The sequence below is a fragment of the Corvus cornix genome, chromosome Z, assembly GCF_000738735.6.
Source record: "Corvus cornix cornix isolate S_Up_H32 chromosome Z, ASM73873v5, whole genome shotgun sequence".
In the NCBI taxonomy this organism is placed as follows: Eukaryota; Metazoa; Chordata; class Aves; order Passeriformes; family Corvidae; genus Corvus; species Corvus cornix.
In genome coordinates this window covers 65768867-65792285 of record NC_046357.1, presented here as the reverse complement: position 1 = coordinate 65792285, position 23419 = coordinate 65768867, and the positions used below count along the sequence as shown (strand labels likewise).

General features: G+C 40.0%; 1 protein-coding gene across 5 annotated transcripts in view; it reads right to left on the bottom strand.

The window, feature by feature from the left end:
* ARHGEF28 (Rho guanine nucleotide exchange factor 28) overlaps positions 1–23419 on the bottom strand; it is a 118512-nt gene that overhangs the window by 64078 nt on the left and 31015 nt on the right. For 4 of the 5 annotated variants that reach the window (XM_039567389.1, XM_039567391.1, XM_039567390.1 and 1 more), the window contains exons 6-10: positions 21721–21904; positions 20261–20441; positions 16952–17024; positions 13030–13076; positions 11412–11472 (exon numbers count right to left, since the gene is read on the bottom strand). In XM_039567389.1, the coding sequence (XP_039423323.1) occupies positions 11412–11472; positions 13030–13076; positions 16952–17024; positions 20261–20441; positions 21721–21904 (546 nt within the window). The remainder of the gene's footprint in view (positions 1–11411; positions 11473–13029; positions 13077–16951; positions 17025–20260; positions 20442–21720; positions 21905–23419) is intronic. The other variant, XM_039567392.1, reaches the window with a different exon arrangement.

Genomic DNA, 23419 nt, shown 5'->3' with positions numbered 1-23419 from the left:
CACAATGTATGTGGTTTTGTATTCCACATAAAGGAGGAGAGGGAATGTGGATCAGCTTAAATGTCAGGTTTTGGAAGATGATGACATTTGAGCTTGTTAACATTCCTTACTTCACTTCAATTATTTTTCAGGCTGCTAAGGTCTGCAGCGCTACTTCTGTATTATGTTTCAAGTGATTCTTTGATCCACATTTCGTTCAGAGATAACAATGTATTTGTTGAAGAAAATAATGCAATTCAAATGCAAATTTAATTCAAAACCCATTAGAAAAATATCTATCATATTTTCAGGGATAAAGTAATTATACAAGCCCTTCATAAAGTGCACAAATTACATAAAACACGATTGAAACACATCATTGTTCTGCCCTTCCTTTAACTGAAGTTCTGCCAGCTTTGTTAGGCCTGAAAAGAGTAATTCACCCCAGACGCTGGAAGCCTTAGACTTTCACTTTAAATATTAGACACTCACAGAGACTTTGTTTGATTTATATGTATAATTAACAGCCCCAGGGAATTACAACAGACAATGGAAAATACAGGGAGGATATAAATCCATGCTTTAAGCATCCACTTCAAAATATCTCCACTCCCTGGAATGTCAGGTTCAAATTGCACTGATAAATCCCCTGGGCATACAGGAATGCAGCCACTGACGTACTCCTTCCCACCTGCACACCACCCAGGGCACTCGCCTGCCTCCCACCATGGCCATGATTTGAGAAAAGGATAGGACAGACCATATCAATTAAAGAAAGCCTTTCCAACTGCTCCAAGAGAAAAGATTTCCCCCCTACACAGCAAGATTCCCTACACAAGTGTGCTGTCTGGCTCACTGGATATATTTAACGCCAACCAGAATAAAAGCTTTCATTTCAAACATGCACAAATGGCAGTGTTCCATGGACAAAGGGCGGTTTAAATTTAGAGGGCTGTTTGTTTTACACTTTGCTTTAAAATTTCTCACCTTTCAATTTCATCAATTATTCTTTTGTTCTACTTTATGAGAAATGGTAAATTTTGCTTACTTCAATGATATCTCCCTTTGTGCATCTTTTCTGCAAATCTGGGTTTTTTTGCTTATATATTCAGCTAAAAGAACTCACTCTCATTGGTCTTCCTGGACTTCTGTTTAGTCCAGGGAGGGATGACCAGAGCCGAACAAAACATTCACCATGAGGAAATGCAGCCAGTGTATTTAATGGCATTAAAATACTTTACATGCCGAGACATTTACTTTCCTGAATGACCTCTGTACACTGCATAAATGTTTTCACTGACTGCTCAGTTATTGCCTCCCTCCATTAAACAAGCCACGTTCACTTAACATTCTAACACAAATTAGTAATTAAGATTGTTAAATAATTTTTCAACAGCAGCCCTATTACATAATTCTCGGAGAATCCAATGACTAATTTCTGCAGTGATAAAACCCTGATCATGCACTCCTGCTGTTTATCATCTATTTTTTCTCCCAAGTTTTTAGGTTTTTCACCTGCGTACTCTGCGTACTGCAACCTCTCCTGAATAGGATTGCGCACAGGAATTTGTCAATTGCAGTCTGAAAGTGCAGATAAATTATCAACCTTAACCCCTATTTTTGAAGGGTTAATTGAATATCACTCACATTACTTTCTCTCTTTGGGCCTTGTGAAAGACTTCTTTTTTCTTATTTGTAAAACTCCTTTATGCAACCATGAAAGATGTCATGCTGTTCATTGCCACAGAGAAGGGCTTTGCTCTACAGTCTTAGACTAAAAATATTTTGTTTCTTGCACTTTGTAGGATGATCCAACCCACTTTTCACCTGCCACTCTTTCTTTCCAAAGTGGTGACATTTGCAGGCAGCTACCACAGAGATCTGGCCACTTATGAGATAAAAGGTGCTTTCTAGCTGGAAAATATTAACCTCACTTTCCACTGAAAAAATGTTTTTCACTATATATACCAAGGTACAGATGTGAAGATAAAGAACAAATGGGGGGTTTATGGATACTAAGGTTAACACTTTTGATAAATAATGTAATGCCTTAAATTCTTTCAACCAATGCTTTCCAAAATACATTCATAAAATCTAAATATTTTTCAGAGATAGTACAGTGTATTGTCTACTGTCTGACCATTCCTGTGGCTCATGGCTAGATGGAAGGAAGCAAAGGAATGTCACCACATCCACAGACTCCATGGAAGAGCACTGTTGCCTCCCTGCATGGGCAGTGGACAGCACCATGGTGCCAAGTGGGTGGGCTCCCTCTCCCCAAACACTGCTAAACCACAGCTGGCAGTTCTCTCTCTCGGGTGGAGCAGAAGAGGACACCCCTGAGCCACTGCCCCCTCCCCAGATGGAGAAGGGATGGAAAGTGTGGTTAACAACTCCACAGACAGGGCTGTAAAGGGTCACTTTTGAACACAGGTAGAATGAGAGCTGCCTGAACAAAAGCTCTGCCAAAAACACCCTGCTCAGTTTGCTCTGGGAAGAGTCTCCTCTGATTTAGCAATGCAACTGATTTTCCCCAGCTTGATTCTGCCCCAGGCCCAGCAGAGCCTACAATCCTTTCCCAAAGTACATTGCAGGATCTGACAAGATAAAACGGTGTAGAAAGGGTTAGGTGATCTTCGCCACTGGTGTCTGTGATCCACAGGCACACGTGGCTTCCCTACCTTCTTCACTCCATTGTTCTTACTAGTTAGAGCGTATCTTCCCACAGAGAGGATCAGACAACGCATCTAGACAAACTATCTGCTTTACCCTACATTAGACCTAATAAGACTCAGCAAATATAAATTAAAGGCAGTTAAAAGCAAAACATTACCAATTAGATGCCAGGCACCAAGAACTCTCCAACTCTAACACTCTTTCCATTTGCTCACAACAATGATGCGTGGCTATGCAGACTACGGCCGCCAACATCCTCATAGGTCTTGAAGGACGGCTTGTCACAGACATTCTTCTTACCATTTCTCTTCTCTACTAAAGACCTCTACTAGGTCTTTCTTACAAAAGTTTATATAGGAATAGTCAGAAAAGCTTTGCGACATCAATATTCTTTCCCTCTCCCAAATCATTGATGAACCGATCATTGAAGAACAAAGAACCACGCCCAGATCCTTAAGATCTTGGTTGATAACCTCCTCCATTTGTTCTTATGATCCTCCTTGTTGCTAAATTTCTGATGGGTGAATTCAGGCATTTGGTTTAAGGAACTGGCCCATTATTTTCTTATTTTGCAAACAGAGGTCTCCCACAAGTAACACAGCAGTTTGGGGTTTAAACTGTTCAGCAATGGATTTCAAATGGTCCAGGCAGCCAGCCACAGTCCATCATCACTACCTGAGGTTATGGCAGTATTTGGTGGATTCCCTCTCCCTCTCCAGCATGCTGCAGCAGGCTACCCACACTGTATCACCCAGAGGAGATCAGAGCTGGGAAGGGCAGGGAGCAGGGCAGGGGAAAGAAGAACACAGAGTTTCTTGCACTGCGTGCTTTCCTTGCAAACAGAGTCACAGAATGCCAGGATGGGTCACGTTGGGAGTGACCACAGCAGTCACAGTGGTCCAATCTCCCTGCTCAGGGAGGGTTATCCCAGAGCACTTGGCACAGGATTACGTGCAGATGGTTCTTGAGTATCTCCAGTGAGGGAGACTCCACAACCTCTCTGGGCAATCTGTTCCAGTGCACGGTCACATGCTCAGTAAAGAAGTTCTTGCTCATGTTCAGGTGGAACTTCCTGTGCATCAGTTTCTGCCCATTGCCTCTTGTCCTACTGCCTGGCACCACTGAGGAGAGCCTGGTTCATTGTCTTGACACCCACCCTTTCGTAATTTATACATATTAATGAGGCACATGCCTGTTTTCCACAGTTTCAAACCTGAAGAAGCCACAGGTTTCAACAGGATGAAGGATCATAGCCATTCAGTATCACGGAGCCTCTTTTTCCCACTACGAGTCTAAAGTAGCATAATTTGCACTCCCAGAAAAGCACCGTCCTGGGTGAATTAGGTATCAAAGTTAGCCACATTCTGACACGAGATTAAACAGCTCTGACCCCCAGCCCACAAACCTCCCACTTTCACGTCCCACTCATGCTCTGTTCTTCACTTTCCATTCAAAGATCTGATGACAAAACTCACCCACATTAGGGACCTCTTTTTCCATAACAAGTGTCTTCTGTAGATGTTGTATAGACAGATAACAGAAATATTAATGAAAAATATAAGATAACAAATACAGTACTAGAAATTTGGGTCAATTTTTCATTGACTTATTTGTGCAAGTTTTGGACACTAGCCCGGAAAGGAACATAGAACAGCTGCTGCCTTCACAGACACTCAGCTGAGAGCAGCAGACCACCCTATCCATCTCCAAAAACACTGTTCTAAGACACAACAAGTTTACTGAAACACTCTGCAATCACGGCAGGCTGCAGGAAAAGCAGAGGCAATTTGTGTGCACTGCTTTCTGCATTGCTTTAAGCTGGACTGCCAGCCCAAGAGTATTTATGCTTAACTGCATTTACTTCCAAATGGATGTAGCTTTTTATCATTCCTAGACAAGGCACATAGAATCACTGTGTTGCAGCAAACCATCCAGACTGAGAGATCATGCTCCCTAAATTTCTATTGACATCCTTACTATTCCCCAGCAGATACATTTCGAATTGCAACATGAATTACTAAATTAATTGTTAAGGCTATTTTTTTAATGCTTTCTTTGAAAGCAGGGTGACAACTACAGTTAGAACACTTATAACAAGAGTAACGCTGTTAAAAGTGATAAAAATATGATGTTTGTGATATTCAATGAATGATAAATTCTCCAACAAAGAGGTCTTAGCCATAGGTACCTCTTTTGGAAAGCAACTGTTTGTAAGCGGTGGTACTTCAGGCTTGTTTCTTTGATAAACTAAAAAACAATGTACCTTCACAAATTTAAAAGAAACAGCTTTGTATAAACTATACTAGTACTGCAAGATCCTTGGAAAACACTCACCAGACTAGGATATAGAAGGGCTCAATATTTTTACAAAATTTAGGCAAGAACATGATCTCTGCCTAATACTGACAGGATGTAGGTCCATGGGCACACACACTGCATCATCTTGGGTTTTGTCTCAAACTCTTCATGTTTGGATTCTGCTTTTAGGATTCTTCATGTTTGGATTCTGCTGTTAGGATTTCACAGCATTCCTCCAACTCAGACCTTTCTGATCTCTAGTTCATGACTGATGGCAGGTATTTACTTTTTTATCCTTGTCATACAACACCAAGCTCACTCTAGGGTAACAAGCAAGCTTGGTTAGGATAAGAAGCCCATTAATACTACTTTCACATGGCAGCGGTCAGGATGCCCTGACTCTTGAAACAACCACTAAGCAAAGCACATAGAGAGATAATTTGCCTAAATGATCTCCTTGTCCAATATCTATTCAGATAAAAAAGTAGCTGGGAAATACAGAACGAATGTGGGTGGAAAGCTCGTCACTTTTTTGTCCAGTATCCTGATGAAAAGCTCCCTGATGAAAATAAGAGATTATTTGCAAAACCCCGAGGACTAAGGAATTAGTCTTGCTTGTTTCAGCTCCATGGAGGCCTGTGAGAGCAGGAACAAGGAGCATGCATATCGCCTCACGTGAAAGCAAACTGAAGTTTGACTTGGACCTCACTCCTACTGAAGCTGTGCCAATGACTTGGTTATTGAGTCTACATTTACACTGGCAGTCTGTGATGCCAAAAAGTTCACCAAAGACCCACCTCATTAAAAATCCAATTTTCCATGTTTCAGGGAAGACTTCAAGGGAAGACTGCCTCTTGAGGAGGAAGAAAGCTGAGAAATGTTTTCTTGTGTGCACTCTCAAGGCTACAAGTGTTTTCTTCACAATGTATTTCTGGATTATATTTCACATTTAAAGAGTAACTTGATGTTAGATACATCCCAGATTGCTTATTTATGTTAGCATGAAATGAAACTGGGCAGAAGATAGGCTGGAAAAAAAGGTTATTTAACATCAGTTTAAAAAAAGCGCCTCTTTTTGAAGGGTTATTTTGTTGAGCAAATTTGTTTGGGATTTTAGGCAGCGGAAGAGAATAAGTTCTAGGAAGACAGACATCATATGTTTGTAGCTTGTTGATTTTTCTTTCTTTTTTTCTTTCTTTTGAGGTTAACTTGAATTATAGTGCCTCAGAAAATAAAGAGTGGAGGAAAGTCCAAGCAACAAGAAAAAGCTTGTTTTAGTGCCTGATGTTGCTTCTTCCAGATTTCTCCACAGCTTTTTAATTAAACTCAGTTCAGGCACACATCCCAGGAAAACCTGACTTCCCATATCTTCTGCAGCTCTTAACTATTCTGCAGTCTACAATAGTCCATTGTTTACAGACACTCCAAACAAATGTGAATATTTTTATCTACTGAAATAAGCTACTGTCATGTTTAAATGTTGTTTAAAAATTACTGCTGGCAGTACTCTGACAGATCAAGCCCAAGGTAAGTCTCCAGTGCAAGGAACCATGCAAAGATTTCGCAAAGTGGAAGAAGCAGCACAAAGATGTCAAAGCTGCAGCCCAAAACGCCAGAGGGCAATTGCCACCATCATCAGCTGCAGTGATAACTGTGCAATTTTCTTCAGTTGTTGTTTCTCTCTGCAACTTTCAAACCATCTACCTTTTGACTAAAAATGAGGTTTTTAAAATCTTCCTTTACCACAAACTGAACTTCTTTGGCACAACCAGTCTAAGTATTTGCATATCTCCAATCATCGAAGTACTGCAGTGCCTCTTTATCACCTTGGTCTCTATAGTCTTCTTTCTTTCAGGAGAAAATGAGTTGCAGAGAAAAGATAAGTGATATGCCCAAAGTCTTGTTAGAAATCTGTTAAGGAGAAAAACTGAAGCAGAAGTCTGCAGCTCCTGGAGTAGAGATGCTATGCTGGATCACTCAGCCTCTCTGAAAACATACATAAAGCAAAGATAGGATTGAAAACTGCCAGAAAAATACAAAAATGACCAAAACCAGAAAAGATCTGCATAGCCTGAATCACAGGACTCCTGTAACTGTCTCAAATAGGCAACACTTAACACATAACTTTCACTCTTACCTACTAGTAACCATAAAATTATTTCCTGTAGTTCCAATGTCAAAACAGGCACACTTTACTCCAAACACTTCTAAATGCAAACATCCTGGCCTGAAAAACCCAGAAGCCAAAAAAAGCACAAAAAAAAGATATGATCACAGTAAGTGCAAAAAAATAATAATTTTATAGACATAACAAAAACTGCAAAAAGGTAGGACTCCAGACAGCAGGACCATGCTTTTTTTTTATCTTAAAAGAAAAAAAATTCTACCCCTTTTAAGTCCTACCAACCACGGTGAGGAAATCTAATCAAAGAAAGGAACAAAACAGCAACACTGAAACCAGACTTTTCTGCAGATTTCAGTACAGGCCCACTGATTTACAGAGAAGAAGATCATTATGGCAGTTATGTTTTGTTCCTTAAACTGATATGTGGTTAAATGGGTATTTCTGTGGAATCATGAAAATCAAAGGGCAGACTCTACTAAAAATATTTTGTATCTGCCTGGTCACAGAGTGAACTGCCAAAAAATTTGGCATCAGTAATTTTATCTCTGGCGAAACATGGCTTCCAGGAGTTTTTCATCACCAGCAGAGCAAACAGAGTAGAAGAGACAGACACCGCTAGGTTGCTGGCAATGTAAGGAGGAGATAATGGAAATTATTTTGAAAAATTATCATCATCCTCCCTTCCTGAAGTTTAGTGGGGGGAAAAAAAAAAAGCTGTATATCCTTGGAAGAAAAAACTGCGTGTTTCGGTCACTTTTCTTAATGGAAAAGAGAAACCTTTACAGCTTTATAAATGGCCTTGCGAACATTATTTTTCCAAACCAGCTATGCAAAACAGGAAAGAATTATAAATGTTTAGAAACACATGCCCTGCTCACACTGTTACATGCCCAGCAGTAACAGCATACAGCTGTCACCTCCTAGACTTTCTCCCAAAATGTACAGGGTTGCTGATTCTGAGGACAACAATGCCTGGCAATAAAACACATGCATTATATTGAAAGGAAAAAAAAAATCCTTTTTTCGTTGCTTTCTGTTTATTTCTTTTATTTGATCTCCCCAAACAGAATTGGTTTTCTCTCAATATTTCCAGCACGTTTGCCTTCAATGAAACAAGAAAAAAAGTGCTTGGGGAGTTTTTTGTTTCATTTGTTTCGGGTTTTGTTTTGTGTTTTTTTTCTCTTGTAAACATAAAACAGATCTCTAACAATTTCTGAAGGAGACAGACAGAGGGGGAAGAACACTGGCAGGTGTGACTAGCACTGGGGTGTCTCCATACAGCCTCCTGTTAAGCATGGTCTAGGATCGTGTCGTGCTCTACTCCTACTCCTTCCATTCTTAAATACTGCAAACTCAAAGTCCATCATCTTCTTGGCTTCTTATTGGACCATCACACTCCCTGGACTGATATCCCAGGGGCTCTCCAGAGATCCTGGAGGATGAGAAGCCTCTTGCACAAAAAATATTGAACTACAATTCTCAAAACCAAACTACAAGACTCTCTACTAGACCTGGTGCCTAAGACAGCCAGGTCCCAACCCAAAGATGAAGAAAGCAGGGAGCAAGGAGAGCTGGTGCCCTTTCAGCATCCTACCAAATGTTGAAAGTACCTCTGCAAAGGCATTCCCCAAACGTTGTCAGTAAAGAGCCATAAAGATCAACACGACTGAAAGGGATGTCTGAGGAAGAAGACAGAGAGCAGGAACAGGAGAGCCCTTCCAGTAGCCACTGCTACTTCAAATATCCCTTCCAATCAAAACCATTCCATGACAACACTGATTTTTGGCAGAGATTTCTAAAGCAGGAACCACATAGAAAAAGAAGTGAGAAGCAGAAGTGGGGGACTTTGTACCTCCATTCAAAGAGCACTCACATTCTTGCTCTTACGAGTCCTCTTTGATTTACACATCCAGCTACTAGTGAGATTCCAGAGTTCGCTTGTTTCTATTCATTCTTTTTCATTCAATCCCCCTTAGCTGTTTCCCTCTCCCCCACTGACAACCATTTTAATTTCTCTTCTTATCCCCCACTGTGTGCTTTTCCTGCCAAAGCCACTGCCATTTAACAGGACTGCCAAGCAAACAATTGTTTTTAGAATAGTTTAAAACAATCCAGGGTAGGAAAACTACAATATTTAGCAATATGGTTAAATGAGTCAGGTTAGAATGTATGCTGATTTTTACATTCAAATAAACCAGTAAACCCATCTTTGGTCAACTTACAAATTTTTGCTGTCACCAAACTCTTATTTCCAGCCTTCATCCCTCCCCACTTCCACTTTTTATTGCACACCCAATAGCCCACTCACTCCCCAGCCTGCACTTCAGTCCCATTAGATCTCAAACACAGTGTGCACCAGAAGCCTTTCCGGCCCCGCTGAGCTCAACAGCAAAATCCCACCAGATGTCTATGCAGTGAGTGTTTCAGCCAGTTTGGGTGCACAACCCAGAGATGGGCAAGGAGGGCCCACAGTGTGGCCAGCAGCAAGTTCATGCTCCAGTCCTTACACACGGCAACCGAACTTTCATTTACAGTGGCTTCTAAAACAAGTAGAACTGATTTCACTGCAGCTTTTCCACAAAAAGTCAGCTTCTTAAATGTATTCTAAAGTAGAACAATATTGGGGGCAACAGAGGGTCAGTTCTTTTTCATACAGGTGTTAAAACAAGGACTATTTCTTAGTTTAAGATAAGATGATCCCATGCTCAGGACACACTTCACATACACACGTGTACGAACACATATATGTATATCTACACATTTTAATTTTACTTTATGTGCAAATAAGAGGCCGAAGAAAATTTATTTAAATCAAATTTTAAGCACCTAAATGTTGTCCAAATCATATGCAAACTCACCATTCTTTTTACCCTCTTAGCTCCTCTAGGAATCTACACTACCACTCCTAACAGTATGAACCATGGTCAAAGTCACGTGCTTGTTCCTCCAAGACGACTCAGGATCTGATGCCACTGCCCATCCAAGCATCAGAGAATGAGCAGGTCTGAAGCCAGAGGGCCTGGCTTCTGTTTCAGCTGTTGCACACAATGCTCTGTGAATGATGCCTTAGCAGGAAAAGGCATTTCAGGAGTAAGAAAAAGAAATACCAGCTATCATTTCACGGTGGAGAACTTCCACTTTGAGAGCTTCTAAATTACTATATGTTCTGTCCAGATGGTATAACTGGAACAAAGACCAGAGCAAATGTGGCTTTCAGATTAACAAACCATAATCACTCCCCAATGCCTCCACACACACCTACATTGAGACACAGTCCAATACTTTGGTCTTGCTTGACAAAACAGATTTGAACACACGGGCACTAATATCCCACATACCTTGCATTTTTGAGCAAGGCAAGGAGTGGTACAATGTCCTATCCTCAAAAGCACTAAAGTGAGGATGACTGTGAATATTAGGCTTTTTGCTACTTGTCCCAATTCCCTTATGGACCTCTCATATTGCCTCTATGGGACAGTGAGACAAACATCATTAAATAGTTGAAGTACAGGTATTTGGCATAACAGTAACTAAAAAAACAGATAACTAGATGCTGATTTAGTGAGAGGTAATAAAATAATCTGCCAGCTTCTTATCTTAGAACTGTCTCTGAGTTTATGTCAGCTCATTTCCCTCTAACATATATCCCCCTATGCACGCACATCTAACCCCTCCCTTTCTGCACACACAAAGTGAATCTTCACAGCACCAAAATCTGTGTACAGAATGCTACCATTTAGGCTGCTCTTTCTGAGCTCAGTGTTGGACTACAGGCCAGTGATATCAGATTGGCAGTCTCTGCCTGGCACAGCAGCTCCCACTTGCAGAGCTTAGTTACTCATCATGTTTTCCAACTTGCTGTGCTTTCCATGAGCCCATGTTTGCATATTGCTCTTGTAGCTTTCCACAAAGCTTGAAAATACCTTTCCAGTTGAGTTTCAGTCTCTAAAGGTGCTGTCGAGCACAATTGGCTATATTCTCCTACCAGGCCCACAACTCACTGTGGCTTTTAAACATTTCTACATACCTCATTTCACCTTCGGTTACATATGTTGGCTCTATCAGATATTATTTTCAAGGCTGTTGTTCCTACAACAGCTAATACATTACTGAAAAATACAGGTATCATAATAGTGTTGGATACACCACCCATGTATGCTAGAGACAAAAGAGGTTCCCTCTCTGCCATAGATACAACTGGCTGATCTTTCAGCAAGTTACTCTGCAATGTCAATTACCCTCACCTCTTTTAAAGAAACTGCCTCATGTCTAACTGACATCACACTATGCATCAGTAGCTTTTGGGAAGTCAAAATTTTTAATTCTTTCTTACCTACATCCAATGAGACACGATCTTCATTTTCTTTAGAAGGAACCCCAGAGTCTCGGAAAGGCTAGAAACAGAAAAATTGAGCTATATCTCTGAAGACAATTTGTTGTATTTATGCTTAGTTGCAATCTGTGCTACAGGCTTTCATAATTCAGTTCAAACACTATCAAGCAACAGTCACTTCATTTTAGCCATTTTTATAAATGCAGCTGATATGGCGTTCTACTTCCATACGCAAATGAATCCTAAGGACTCAAATTCTAACTATAATTAAAGAAGAGACCAAACTACCTCTTACTTCCCATGCAAACTTCAATCTTCAGCCTGTTTTTCTCTTACAAAGTTTAATTGTGCTCTGACTAGCCAATATACAGTGCTGTGGAGAAAAGAGCAATATTTTCTAAGATTTGAAATACTTCTAATGCCGGAGCTGTTCACACCTGTAGAAATGTCACAGTTCAGTTCATTCATTATAGATTCATTATAGCCTTTCTACTAGATCAAAACAAGAGACAATCAATATGGGACCAGAATCTTTTCCCCCCAGCAAGACTCATGAGCTACAGTATTCTGCTCCAACACACCCTTTCAACACAGACTCCAAATTGTGTGCATACTGTAGATATAATTCTGAGATTTCACAGATTACAACAGCAACATGTGACTTCCAAACAAATGGTCAATCTTCTGCGTGGCTGGTAATAAAAATTTAAAAATTTTAAAATCCCAAGCAACCAACCAAAAAAAAAGCCTATAAAGGTGACCACATTCATAAAAATTACCTAATGTGTCAGCTCAGCAATATTCCACTACATTCAAATGTTATTAAAAGAACCCAAAACAAACAGTAGTCACTTGGTATTGATATCACTTTTACCAGATTTTCCAGGTTTGACCAGATTTTATTTCTCTCAGTCTAAATTATTATTTTAGCTGCATACCCACTGAGGTAATAATCAAGCTCCCACTTGAAAAGTGTTCAAAAAACACCAAGACAAACATTTTCCAATCATTTTGTAAACAAATACATATAAATAAAAAGCAGAATATAAGACTAGAGATCAAATACAACTGACAGAAGTACAGTCGTAATGGCACTTCTCACGTATTTTGGTCTCTCCCAAAAGCTGTTTAGATACCTCCAAGTAGATGACAATGGGAACTTGGAGTATTTTTTGCATCAAGCATTTTTCCTATTTACATCCAGTTAAGGACTCACAGTTACCCGCAGGGTCTCTCTCAGAAACTGACTCCTCAGATGTAATGAACCATGCTGTCTCAAGGATGAAACTTATGCTAGACAGGTTGTGCTGACCCCAGACTGGCAGCTGCCAGCTCCCTAAAGGCACTAAGCTTCACCATAAATACAAGAGCTTTCTGGTCCAAAAGCAGAGCTTGCTTCTGCAACCCAGCTTTCCAGCCCACAACTACATAACAGGTTCTTTCAAATAATAATAATCTACACACGTAACTATTCCTGCTAGATAGAAATAGCAAGAAATGCTGCCTGGCAGGCTAGAATTTATTTGTTAGCTCTGGTATGTGCTCAGATAGGCATGCAGAGGTTGCTGCTTCTCAGCCTAAATAAAGCTTAGCTATTTGTAGAAGGAGAAATCTGTACCTTCGTGTCATCCTGGGACAAGTCACCAGATGCTGAGCTCATAGGACCTGCAAGAGCAAAGACTTCTGCCTTTAATAACAAGAAAATTCAGTTTGTGTCTGCTTTGGTTTCTGCTGCTGGTCTCTCTCCTCCTTCAAACAGAAAAGGGGACACAAGAAGCAGGCAGGCAAGCCAGAACAATGGACATGGGCAGCCCATGCATCTCCCCACAGCGGCAATCCCGTGGGCAGCATGCAAGCTGGATGCACAACAAGTGCTATGTTATTGTCACAGTTATGTTTGGGCTGATTAACCCCTACATGCTCAGAAAATCAACAGCTCCAGCACTGTGCCTCACACCAACGTCACAGAGCAGCTGAGCTCTGCTTTTCTTCTGCAGGGATTTCATGCATTTTCTGAAATTAGACTTTGTATTTTTAACCCAAGTAGTAAAAAAAAAAATAACTTCACATCTGTCACTCTTTTTTCTCTTTGGTTGGCTGGTTTTTGGTTTATATTTTCTTCCAAGGGCTGTGGAGAAGGACACAGCAATGGCAAAAAAAAACCACCAAAAAAACCACCTCCCACACTTTTTAAGTTTTGCCCAAATGCAGCCTGAAAGACTACTGTGAAACAGCAAAGAAGAGTAATTTGGATACAGGAATGTAAATGAACACAAGCATCACTCATGCTTCCAGGAACATTATAATTTAGCACACATGTTTTTAAAAAAATGAAAATGAAATTACATAGAGTCATCATGGTAAATATGTCTCATTTTATACTGAACCTTTCAACTCTAGGTTCATATCTGTTCTCAGATACCCTCTTCATTTCTCAGTCAGCATAGGATACCTTGAGGTATATGGAGTTTAGGGACGTTTACTGGCATTGAACAAAGTATATCTCAAGTTTTTTTAAGAAAGCATTGTATCAATACATCTTGGGAAAAACAATTCAAAGACAGCTGCCTGTTACCTAAATCACGCAATCCTCAGCAATAAAAACCCCACCTGACCTACAGGTCTCTCAGACATGAAGTTCTGGGATGCAGTTATAGGCCCACTGCAACCTGTTGTCCCTGACCTCGGCAGTGCCCCTGGACACTGGCAGGAGTTAGGATTGGGTCCGTGCTTATCAGTATCAGGATCATTAATTTTGAATTAATCTGCCTTCTTTAATTAACTTCCTGCAGCACTCATATATATATATATCTCCCCTTGCATTCTAACACAGGGTAATCAGCACAAAATCCCTGCTGCTGTCAAACTAAGCATTCCAGATGTTATCCTTCAGCTAGTAGGAATAGACTATTTCTTGGGTAACTGCAAATGCAGTCACCAACTTTAAAGCTTCCTTGAGAAGGTTTTTTTTTTTTTACAGTATTGACATGCAATTGGCATTATTATTATTATTATTATTATTATTATTATTCAGTTCCACAATTCTCAGAAATAAAAAGCCGTGTTTTCTCTATACCATATATACTGTAGCAGCAGTTGGCTTATCCTCCAGGTAACAGTATTCAGTCAACTCATGAGCATGGAATTTCAGGTCAGAAAAGAGAAAAGAAAAGCACAAACTGTAAAATTAGCCAAAATACCACCAATTTCACCTTTTGTTCTGCATCCTGTCTGGATAATTTATCACTCCATATATTTGAATTTAATTAAGTTGCTATGGGAGATTCACTGCTAAGCTAGCAGCATCACCTTATGCTGACCCACTGCTTTCACATGATGGCATTTCACAAGAAGCAACACACTGCTATAGCAAACTCCTCTCGGTAACAGCTCAGGGCTGCTGACAGCACTGTGTTTTAAAGGTCTGTTGATCTTGACTTTAGAAGTGAGTAGTTACTACTTCTTGGAATGGCAGCAGTTCTAAAATCTGAGGGGGATACTTTCATGACATGAATGTGCCAAAATAAAGTCCTTACCTTAGCAGACACTTTATAAAGGAGTTCAGTGAATGCAACTCAGAATGTAGTAAAAAGTACAATAATTTCATATAATTTTTGCGTCCAGCAGCAACAATTTTAACTCAATCTTGAACAAAGTTCTTTTGATCTCCCGAATGCCAGCAAATGGAAAGTTTAAGACAAGCTACTAGTCACCAGTAACCACCACCACTCAGTGATTTTTTTTTTTTTTTTTTGACTAGGTGGCTAGACTTACAGAAATATGGTAACCTATTAAATATTGAAATAGAAGAAGATGAAAAAACTGTGTTGCCTAACACTGTACCAACAGTAGTTACAGACTTCTCATGTCTACAAGTAGGTATCTCAGAGGATAAAACATGCAAGTATGTTTACTACAATCTGTTTGTGTAGGTCCTGAATACTTACAAAATGTGGCATACTTTTCCAGGTGTTGAACTGAAATTAATTAAAAAAAAAAAAACAGGTGCAAAGTAACTCTGATGCATAAAGGCACTAAAGTGTATAGCTTCCACTGAAAACACAAACAGCTAGGTATGCCTATGCCAAATATCTCTGCTGCTCATCAGAATCCAAAATGAGAGTAGATGTCCTGAACTGGAGACTTTCTCTCTCTCCCCCTCCAGGAAATGAATACCCATTGATCTCTGCCTTCTGCTTGTGCAAGTCAGATCAAGTTAAAACTGCTTTTTGCAAAAAGTATTAAACTAATCATCACCTACAAGTCACACTGATGAAGCAACTCCCACATATAGCACTGCCAATGAAGGCCATTCACTTTATATTGCCAAGGAGCAGCATAAAGATCACCCTGGTCAAAGTACAGCATTCAGGTGAACACCCAGAGTAAATGCTGTGTCACTAAAGTCATTTACAAAACGCGTGTAATAAATTCTCACTTACAATAACAGATATGTAACTTGTAACTGCTAACAAGTGCTTATTATTTCTCTGCAAATTTAACTTCTAATGGCAGAACATTTGTTGCCTGAAGACTGACAGAGAAACTGGGTATAAAACTACTTTTTCAGCACTAGCAATGGCAGCATACACATTTAAATACACGACTGTGTCCCTATTTTACCCATTCACACGAAGTTACTAGCTGACACCCCTCAAACTAGTCCCCATCCTTTCCCTCGGTCAGGTCCTGGTCCTGTCCGCAGTTCATGCAGGTGCTAATATTTCTGCTGCCCTCAGTAAGGCTGTCTCCAGCAGACACTGGAGCAAGAGCAAGACCGAGCCTCTCACAGAGCTCTCAGTTTTCAGCTTGTTGCTTCATCCAAATATACAATGCCAGCCACTAAGCAAATGGACAACTGAAGAAAACTTTTAATTAATTCCTAAGAACCATCTATAAGTCCCCAAGCCTTATACTTTTGATACTGAAGAACGATCTTTTTTTGTGATTTTCTCTTCAGCTCTAAGACATGTTTGCTCTGAGGTACACTGGGAGGTATTTTGGTAATGAAAGAGCGTTCTCACACACAAGCACAGTCCCACAATCCTTGCAGAGGTAAACTGCTCACCAAAATAGTTAATGTCTGGTGGAAACAAATGAGGATTTTGCCACATTAAGAAGTCTAGGCTGAATCCCAGAACTACCCATACAAATCATTACTCTGCTCCTATCCTTATTAACTTATTTGGCGTCACTGGAATTTGCAGGAGAGTTCATTCAGTTAAACACTGCCCTCTCCTGGAAACACCTGACTTTTTTCTGGCTCTTAAAATGAAATCAGCTAAGGCTTTTCCAGTCACTATAAATGTTGTAATATTTTGTGAACAATTTCAGTCTAACATTGGAAAACCGATGCTCTCTAGGGAGTATCATGATTTACAAAATTCTTGTGATGTATGACTTACATACTCCACTGTTCTCTTCTAACAGGCCTCTAAAACCATATAAAACACGATCTTCCTGAATAAATAAGTGTATGAATCTGTGCCAACTTCCTAGAGCTTTTGAAGATTGCAACATTATGGAATAAAAAACTGTACCTTCTACAGAGCGTGTTGTACTGCAGGGCATTTTTGGGCCTTCCACTGTTTCAACTTGGTTTGAATTAATACTCTGTAAAAAAAATCAAAATGACAGTAACTGTATTTGATGCCCATTACATTTATCTGAAAACTCAAGAACAAGGTCAAAGGCTAGCAAACACTTATGTCATAAGCAATACCAAAATGACTGAGAGAGATTCCACAATATTTTAATGGCTACCTTCCAGAGGAAACTGACAGCAATCCCTCAAGAGGGAAACCAATAAAATATTTTTAACTACAGAGAGAAATCACCTCCTGCTTACAATACACAATAGATCTAAAGGATATGATTTACCATTTGCACTTCACTGCTTACAACCTTCTTCTCTATGAGAAAAGCAGCACAACAGCTTTGCACAACAGCTCTGTTCCGAAGTCTAGTTTATATTAAAAGCATCCCTGTAAAGCAAGCAATTTTGGTGGATAGGTAATACAAAGCGAATAAACTAAGACCAAACACTAAATACATGATAAACCCAGCCTGGAAGCCAGGAGACACTCCCCATATCTGTGGCCCCTGGCCAGGCCTTGTTCAGATACACATTGACTATATCATTCCTGCTCAAAAGGAAGAGGGGGCTGGGATACAGTCTCCTATTTTAGAAATTACCCTCAGAGATGATAAACAAAGTGGGAGGCAGAAAGAATGGATTCTTTTGTGTCCTTTCATCTACAACTCTGCTAGCTTTTAGTCTTTCCCTCTAGAAGGCTGCCTGTGTATTTGCCATGTACCAAGAGCTGCAAACAGAGAAAAGACATGGTAACCTGGACACAAAAGAAAAGGCCAGGGGTGACGCTCTGCTGAATACTGCAGCCAAACTAATTTGAAAGACATGAAGCCCCACCTCAGTGGGGATAGTTGCATTTACCTCTGCTGGTCTCTTGCTGTGCTAGACAGTTTCCCACTCTAGCACCTATCAGGCAGAAAAAGTCAAAAGAAAGTTGGTAACTATTAAATCTGTCCACCACCAGGCAAAAAAATTACTTAAATGATCATAAACTATCTTAGTCATTTTGGATAATTATCCTGGCTTGGCCTTTTTGTTTTTTTCATTACTCTGACACCATTTCAAACACGTCCATCAGTCCCCAGATCTCTTTTCCTCTCACGCAGGACCTCTGCCCTGCACTGGCTGTGCTGCCTCCAGCACTGACAGCCTTGTGGATCACCTTCTCTGCTGTCTAGGTCTCCACTGGAACTGCACAATGAACCAACCACATCGTCCCACTTACAGGCACCACTACCACACAGCAATCTCTGCCTCAAGGAGGTCACACAGAATTTAAGCAAGTCCACATTTCTTCTCAGCAATTTCAGGTATCTTTCCCATCTCTGTTGCCTAAAGTGCCCACAAAACCTGTGGGTTTCCACTTTTTGAACTGCTTAATTAAGGCATGGCTCCCATACAAGTGACTTTAGCTTACTGACAGCTTGTCTTAACTTTTTTGTTACTTCTTCATTAGCCTTCTAAGGAATAGAAAAGGAACTGAAAGAACTGACACAGCAGAGAGTGAAGAATATACTTGAGAAAGACGATGCTTTTCTTGCATGAATAGATGTGCTGCTGTCTAAGGCAACCATTTCACACAAATCCACAAATCCAACACTACATGCCATCATAACTGAGACAAGCTCCCTTTCTTCAGTTCAGAACATTCTGACTCAAGCATGAAATAGCAATGTGGTCATTTATACAATCTCAGACACCAAATGTACAGCCTAAGTCTGCTGTAGATGAAATGAATACTCCAGGACAGCAGTAAGTTCTGTCTCTATTTTAAAAAGACTGTGTACTGTGAAATGTCTAATACCCACCAAAAATTTCTCATTGCCTCCCAATTCTTTGGATACCACTAAAGAGCTCAGAATTCTTGTTTGCAACAGAAAGAGAATGAATTTTACCTTTCTTTTAGGACATAATACACAGTCTAAACACAACAGCTTGTGTATAAGAAATTAACTAAATAAACCACATTATCTTCCCAATTACTCTTCACTTATTTCTGCTTTATTAGAAGTGCTGCAACACCATGCTGAGCAGGTGGGGAATAAGGTCCTCACAACAGAACCTAGACTGCTGCAACTAGAGGAATGGCAAAAGGGGAACCAACAAATCCAGAGCAGTAGGCTTTTTCCAGAAAATACCAAATGCAGAATTTTGCAGCCTTTAAGAGTCTTTGTCTTTGAGAATACCTAACATGCCATACTTTCTTTTTCCATTTCAAAGACTGAATGAAAAACAAGGACTTCGTGAGTGGAAGAAAAAGCCAGTTATATAAATAACAATGCATTCTTGATTATAGTCTTGGTTTTCCTTTTGAGTTTATTATTGTCTCAATGGAAAAGCCACACACAAATTGTAGGGATTCTGCAAGCTACAGAGAGTAACTTTTTTGTATTGAAACAAATCAAAATCTGGACAATGTTATTACATGAGATTATACATACAGACTATACAATACACCACATCATAAGTTTCTATGTTAAACATAACACATAAATAATTTCCTAAGTTAAGAAAAAAGCAGTATGCAATAAAGGTAATGCAAGGAAAATCAGTGCACAAATGAGGAAACCCAAAGCTAAGAACGGAAAAGTTGAATTTCAAGACCAGAAAAAAAGCCAACTTTTAGTGTGCTTTTAGCTCCCTAGTTTTACATATGATGTGCGGTCTCAATCTAAAAACACAGGTAAGCATCTGCATTGCTATTAAAGAACTTCTACATTCAAGCATTCTCTTTATTTTATTGAAATCAAGAGATGTCCTAAGGATATGACAGCAGTGTTCCAGACATTTTACATTAAAATAAGACCAACTAAACTAAACTCTGTAGAAAAAGTCTGTACTCTGTATTTCTGCTGTAAATAATAGACCAGGGTTGGCTCTTGATAAAGACTCCAGGGCACTACACTACCAGAAGAATGGAAGTAAATTAAATATTTCAAAGTACAAAAATGAATACAATGGCAATGCAATTGAAGACACAGAGATTTCATGGAAAGATACTCCCTGTAGGGTCCATCATGATTAAAAAACAACTTGGGAGGCAAAGGAGGCTTCGACAAAGTTCTCAAGACCTCTTACGCTCCAGCTTCAGACACACAATGTGCTACTCTTACATGAAGCAGAAGTCCACAATAGTAATAATGAAATTATGCTGGTGATCAGTCACACAGGCAGCTTAAATTAAAAGGATACACAAGAAAAACAAATCCAGCCTCAAAAGTCTACAGGTGGAAATTGTGAAGAAAATCTGTGGTACCTGATAAAGAAGAGGTCTGTCCCAGAAGTATTTTCTGAAGAGCTTAACGTCTGACTCCAGCAAGTGCTGTGCAGTGTGGCTAAACGTCAGCGTCAGAGCTCTTGATGAATGAACAAACTGCAGGCAGGCACCCTCGCTGATCTCTGCTCTTGAAATGTCAAGCGAGTGACTGCCCTGGAAGCTGGAATGACACACTCTTTAAGTCAAAGCAGAGCTCTCTGCACAGGTAGAATGAAAGCACAGCCACAGTGAGCTTCCTGCTTGCCTTCAGCACAATCCGTCAGGACTCCAATGCACCCACTGCAAAAACTAGAGGCAGAAAATCTGAAGCATCCACTGAAAACACAGCTGGGCAAACAAATACGTAGCAACGACTCTTTTCAGCCTTAAGAACCCATAGCTACTTCTAGCTATCAACTGGGAAAAAAAATGTTAGCTCTAGATGGTTACTCACTACTAAAAGAAGCCAGAATGAGCAAGCTGTGACAATACCTATTTCTCCTTATTGCTGTAAATGAGCAATAGTACCTTTTCCTGTCAATGTTGCCATATATAGCAGTACGACACGACTGGCAGCTAGCAGATTTGTTATCCCACAAGAGTGAAAAACAGAAAGTATCTCAAGGGAATACAGTATTGTTTGGACATAACAAACAAATGAGACAGTCATAACACAATGTACTGTACCCGTGTTGTACTTTTTTTCAAGCTGAAGTACAGATAAGTCTCACATAAACTACAGGCTGCATGGAGCCAGAACTGAAAGAGCCACATACCAAAATAAAAATGTAGCCCAATTCTTGCATATTTCTATTTGCAAAGAAAAGCCAAGAGTAAGAATGGGTATCTGTTGCTTACCATTTGGTATCCCAAGACATGCACAGACACCCCAGGCAGCTCCTCAGGACTGCACAGACAGGGCTCCAGACAGCTGAAACGTGCCAGAAAGCACTTGTCCTTTAAGTAATTTGTCAGTGTGGCAGCTCTTGGGCAGAATGGAGTCATAACTGCAGCAGTGTCTTTGCTGCTGATTCTCCCTTATTTGTTCATTCAAACTTGAGCTTTGGAGGGATCACAGAGTCTGCTGAGGTTTCCTGGAAGTCAGGTCCTATGTTTCTGTTTATGTATAAATATTTCTTTACATATATTTTTAAGGAATGCCTTTACTTGGTTTTAGTGTGTCGGGATTCAGTTGATACAGTACTGGGAGAGGCACCTGATGGTGCAGCTGGTCCTCTATCATTTAACTGACTGTTAATTGACTTCAAATGTAGTGAAGGACACAAATAATAAACTTCCTTTAATTGTAAATGTAAATTTACCACCTAAAATGATAATACTGGCAAAAGCAGCAGAAACCAGCACAAAATAGGCAACTCTTTCCAGATAAATAACAGTACTCCCCACATCCTTTAAATGACAAGAGATTTTCATTGAAAACAGCAAACCATTATACTCACTTTGTAAAGAACTGAACAAGTTTGGAGTGTCCATTTTGTAAAGCCAAATCTAACGGTGTTGCTCCATCCTCATTAGGTAATGCCAACGCTGATGACCCTCCAGGCTGGGCTGCCAAGAACTGGGAAAGCTTAACCAAGCCCAACCTCATCACAAGGTGGAGAAGAGTTTCTTTTTGTTCAGACTCTTAAAAAAACCACAGCAAGCAAATCAAAATAATCAGTAATAAACACCAGCATTTTACTTGCTAGGAACTTAAGGAACTTTCTCTACCACTACACAGGGAAAATCACTGTAGGATCTCCACTGGTGATACAGTTTTTGATCTGAGTATTTGGTGGCAACACATCCAGACTTCTTATCTTTCCATTTCAAGTGGAAGCAAAACTTCCAGGCAGCCAAAACCCAGGAAACCAGGTCATGCTTCCTTCAATAAATGAAAGAAATTTGAAGCATCAGAGTAAAATGGAGCTTCAGGCCACAGATTCTAGCACTGTAATAGCCAGCAAACCTGAATGTAGTGTCTGAAAACTATTTTTCATTGCAGTTCTAACAGAAGTAGACACATTAACAAGATGCAGGGAGAATTATTGAAACCTGAATGTCACTAAACATTTAAATAATATGTACCTAAGTATTTGTAGAACATATAAAATGTCACATCATTATTTTTTTTTTTAATTCATGTTCAAATTTCATCTTATTTGTGGCTAGCCAACATGTGGCCTGGTGCATTAACCTGCCTATGCAACAATTTTCTTCCCAGGTACCAGTCTTTAAAACTTTTTCTTGATCTTCCCATTTCAGATTCTAGGCAAATATATGTCCATCTGGGCACAGGATCTGCTGTAGGATCCAGGGCCACAGAGAAAAGTAATAAATTATGAGGTCTTTTCCTCCAAGGTCTACAAAGTGTTTCTAATTTCAGTCTTTGGAAACAATGATCATTTCTACATTTTAGTTACCAATATTAATACGAACTATAGTGTTTAGACATCCATGGAACAAGACAGCATGTATGTTTCAAAGTCTTTAAGCACATGCAACTTTTACATCCGCTGAATCCTACTCAAGTATTTGCAGATGCTTTGCTACATGGAATCATAAGCAACATGGACCCACAGAAAGGCCTGGGTCAGAAGGAAACTTCAAAGACCATCTAGTACAAAGACCCTGCCATGGACAGGGACAGCTTCCACTATAGGAGGTTTCTCAAAGCACCATTTAACCTGGCCTTGAACAACTCAGCCCAGAAGATCTGACTGAAACTCTCAGTTTCAAAGCCCAATCAAGCACTTCTTATCAAGCACCTTGGTCTGCTTGGATATGAGACCTTCTTCTATGAAGGAACATTTAAATAACAAAGGTTAAGGCTTCCCAAAATCTGAGAGACCTCAGTACAATTTCCCTCTCAGCCAGATGGGATTTGGACACACACAGCTTAAAATTTCCTCCGAACACTCATCTGGTGGAAGCATATGCTGTTCACTCCATTGCAGAGTAATTGAAAATAGGGGATGGTACAGAGGGAAAACCAGGGGCTGCAGGGCAAAAGACCAAGAAAACAGCAGACTGACTACAATGCAACAATCATCTAGGACAAGTCTCAGCTGTTTAGACGTGGATGCCTTTCTCATTATACTGTCATCAGAAGTGAAAAACAATTCTCAAAGCCCAGATCTCTCACTTGCTTGGAGAATG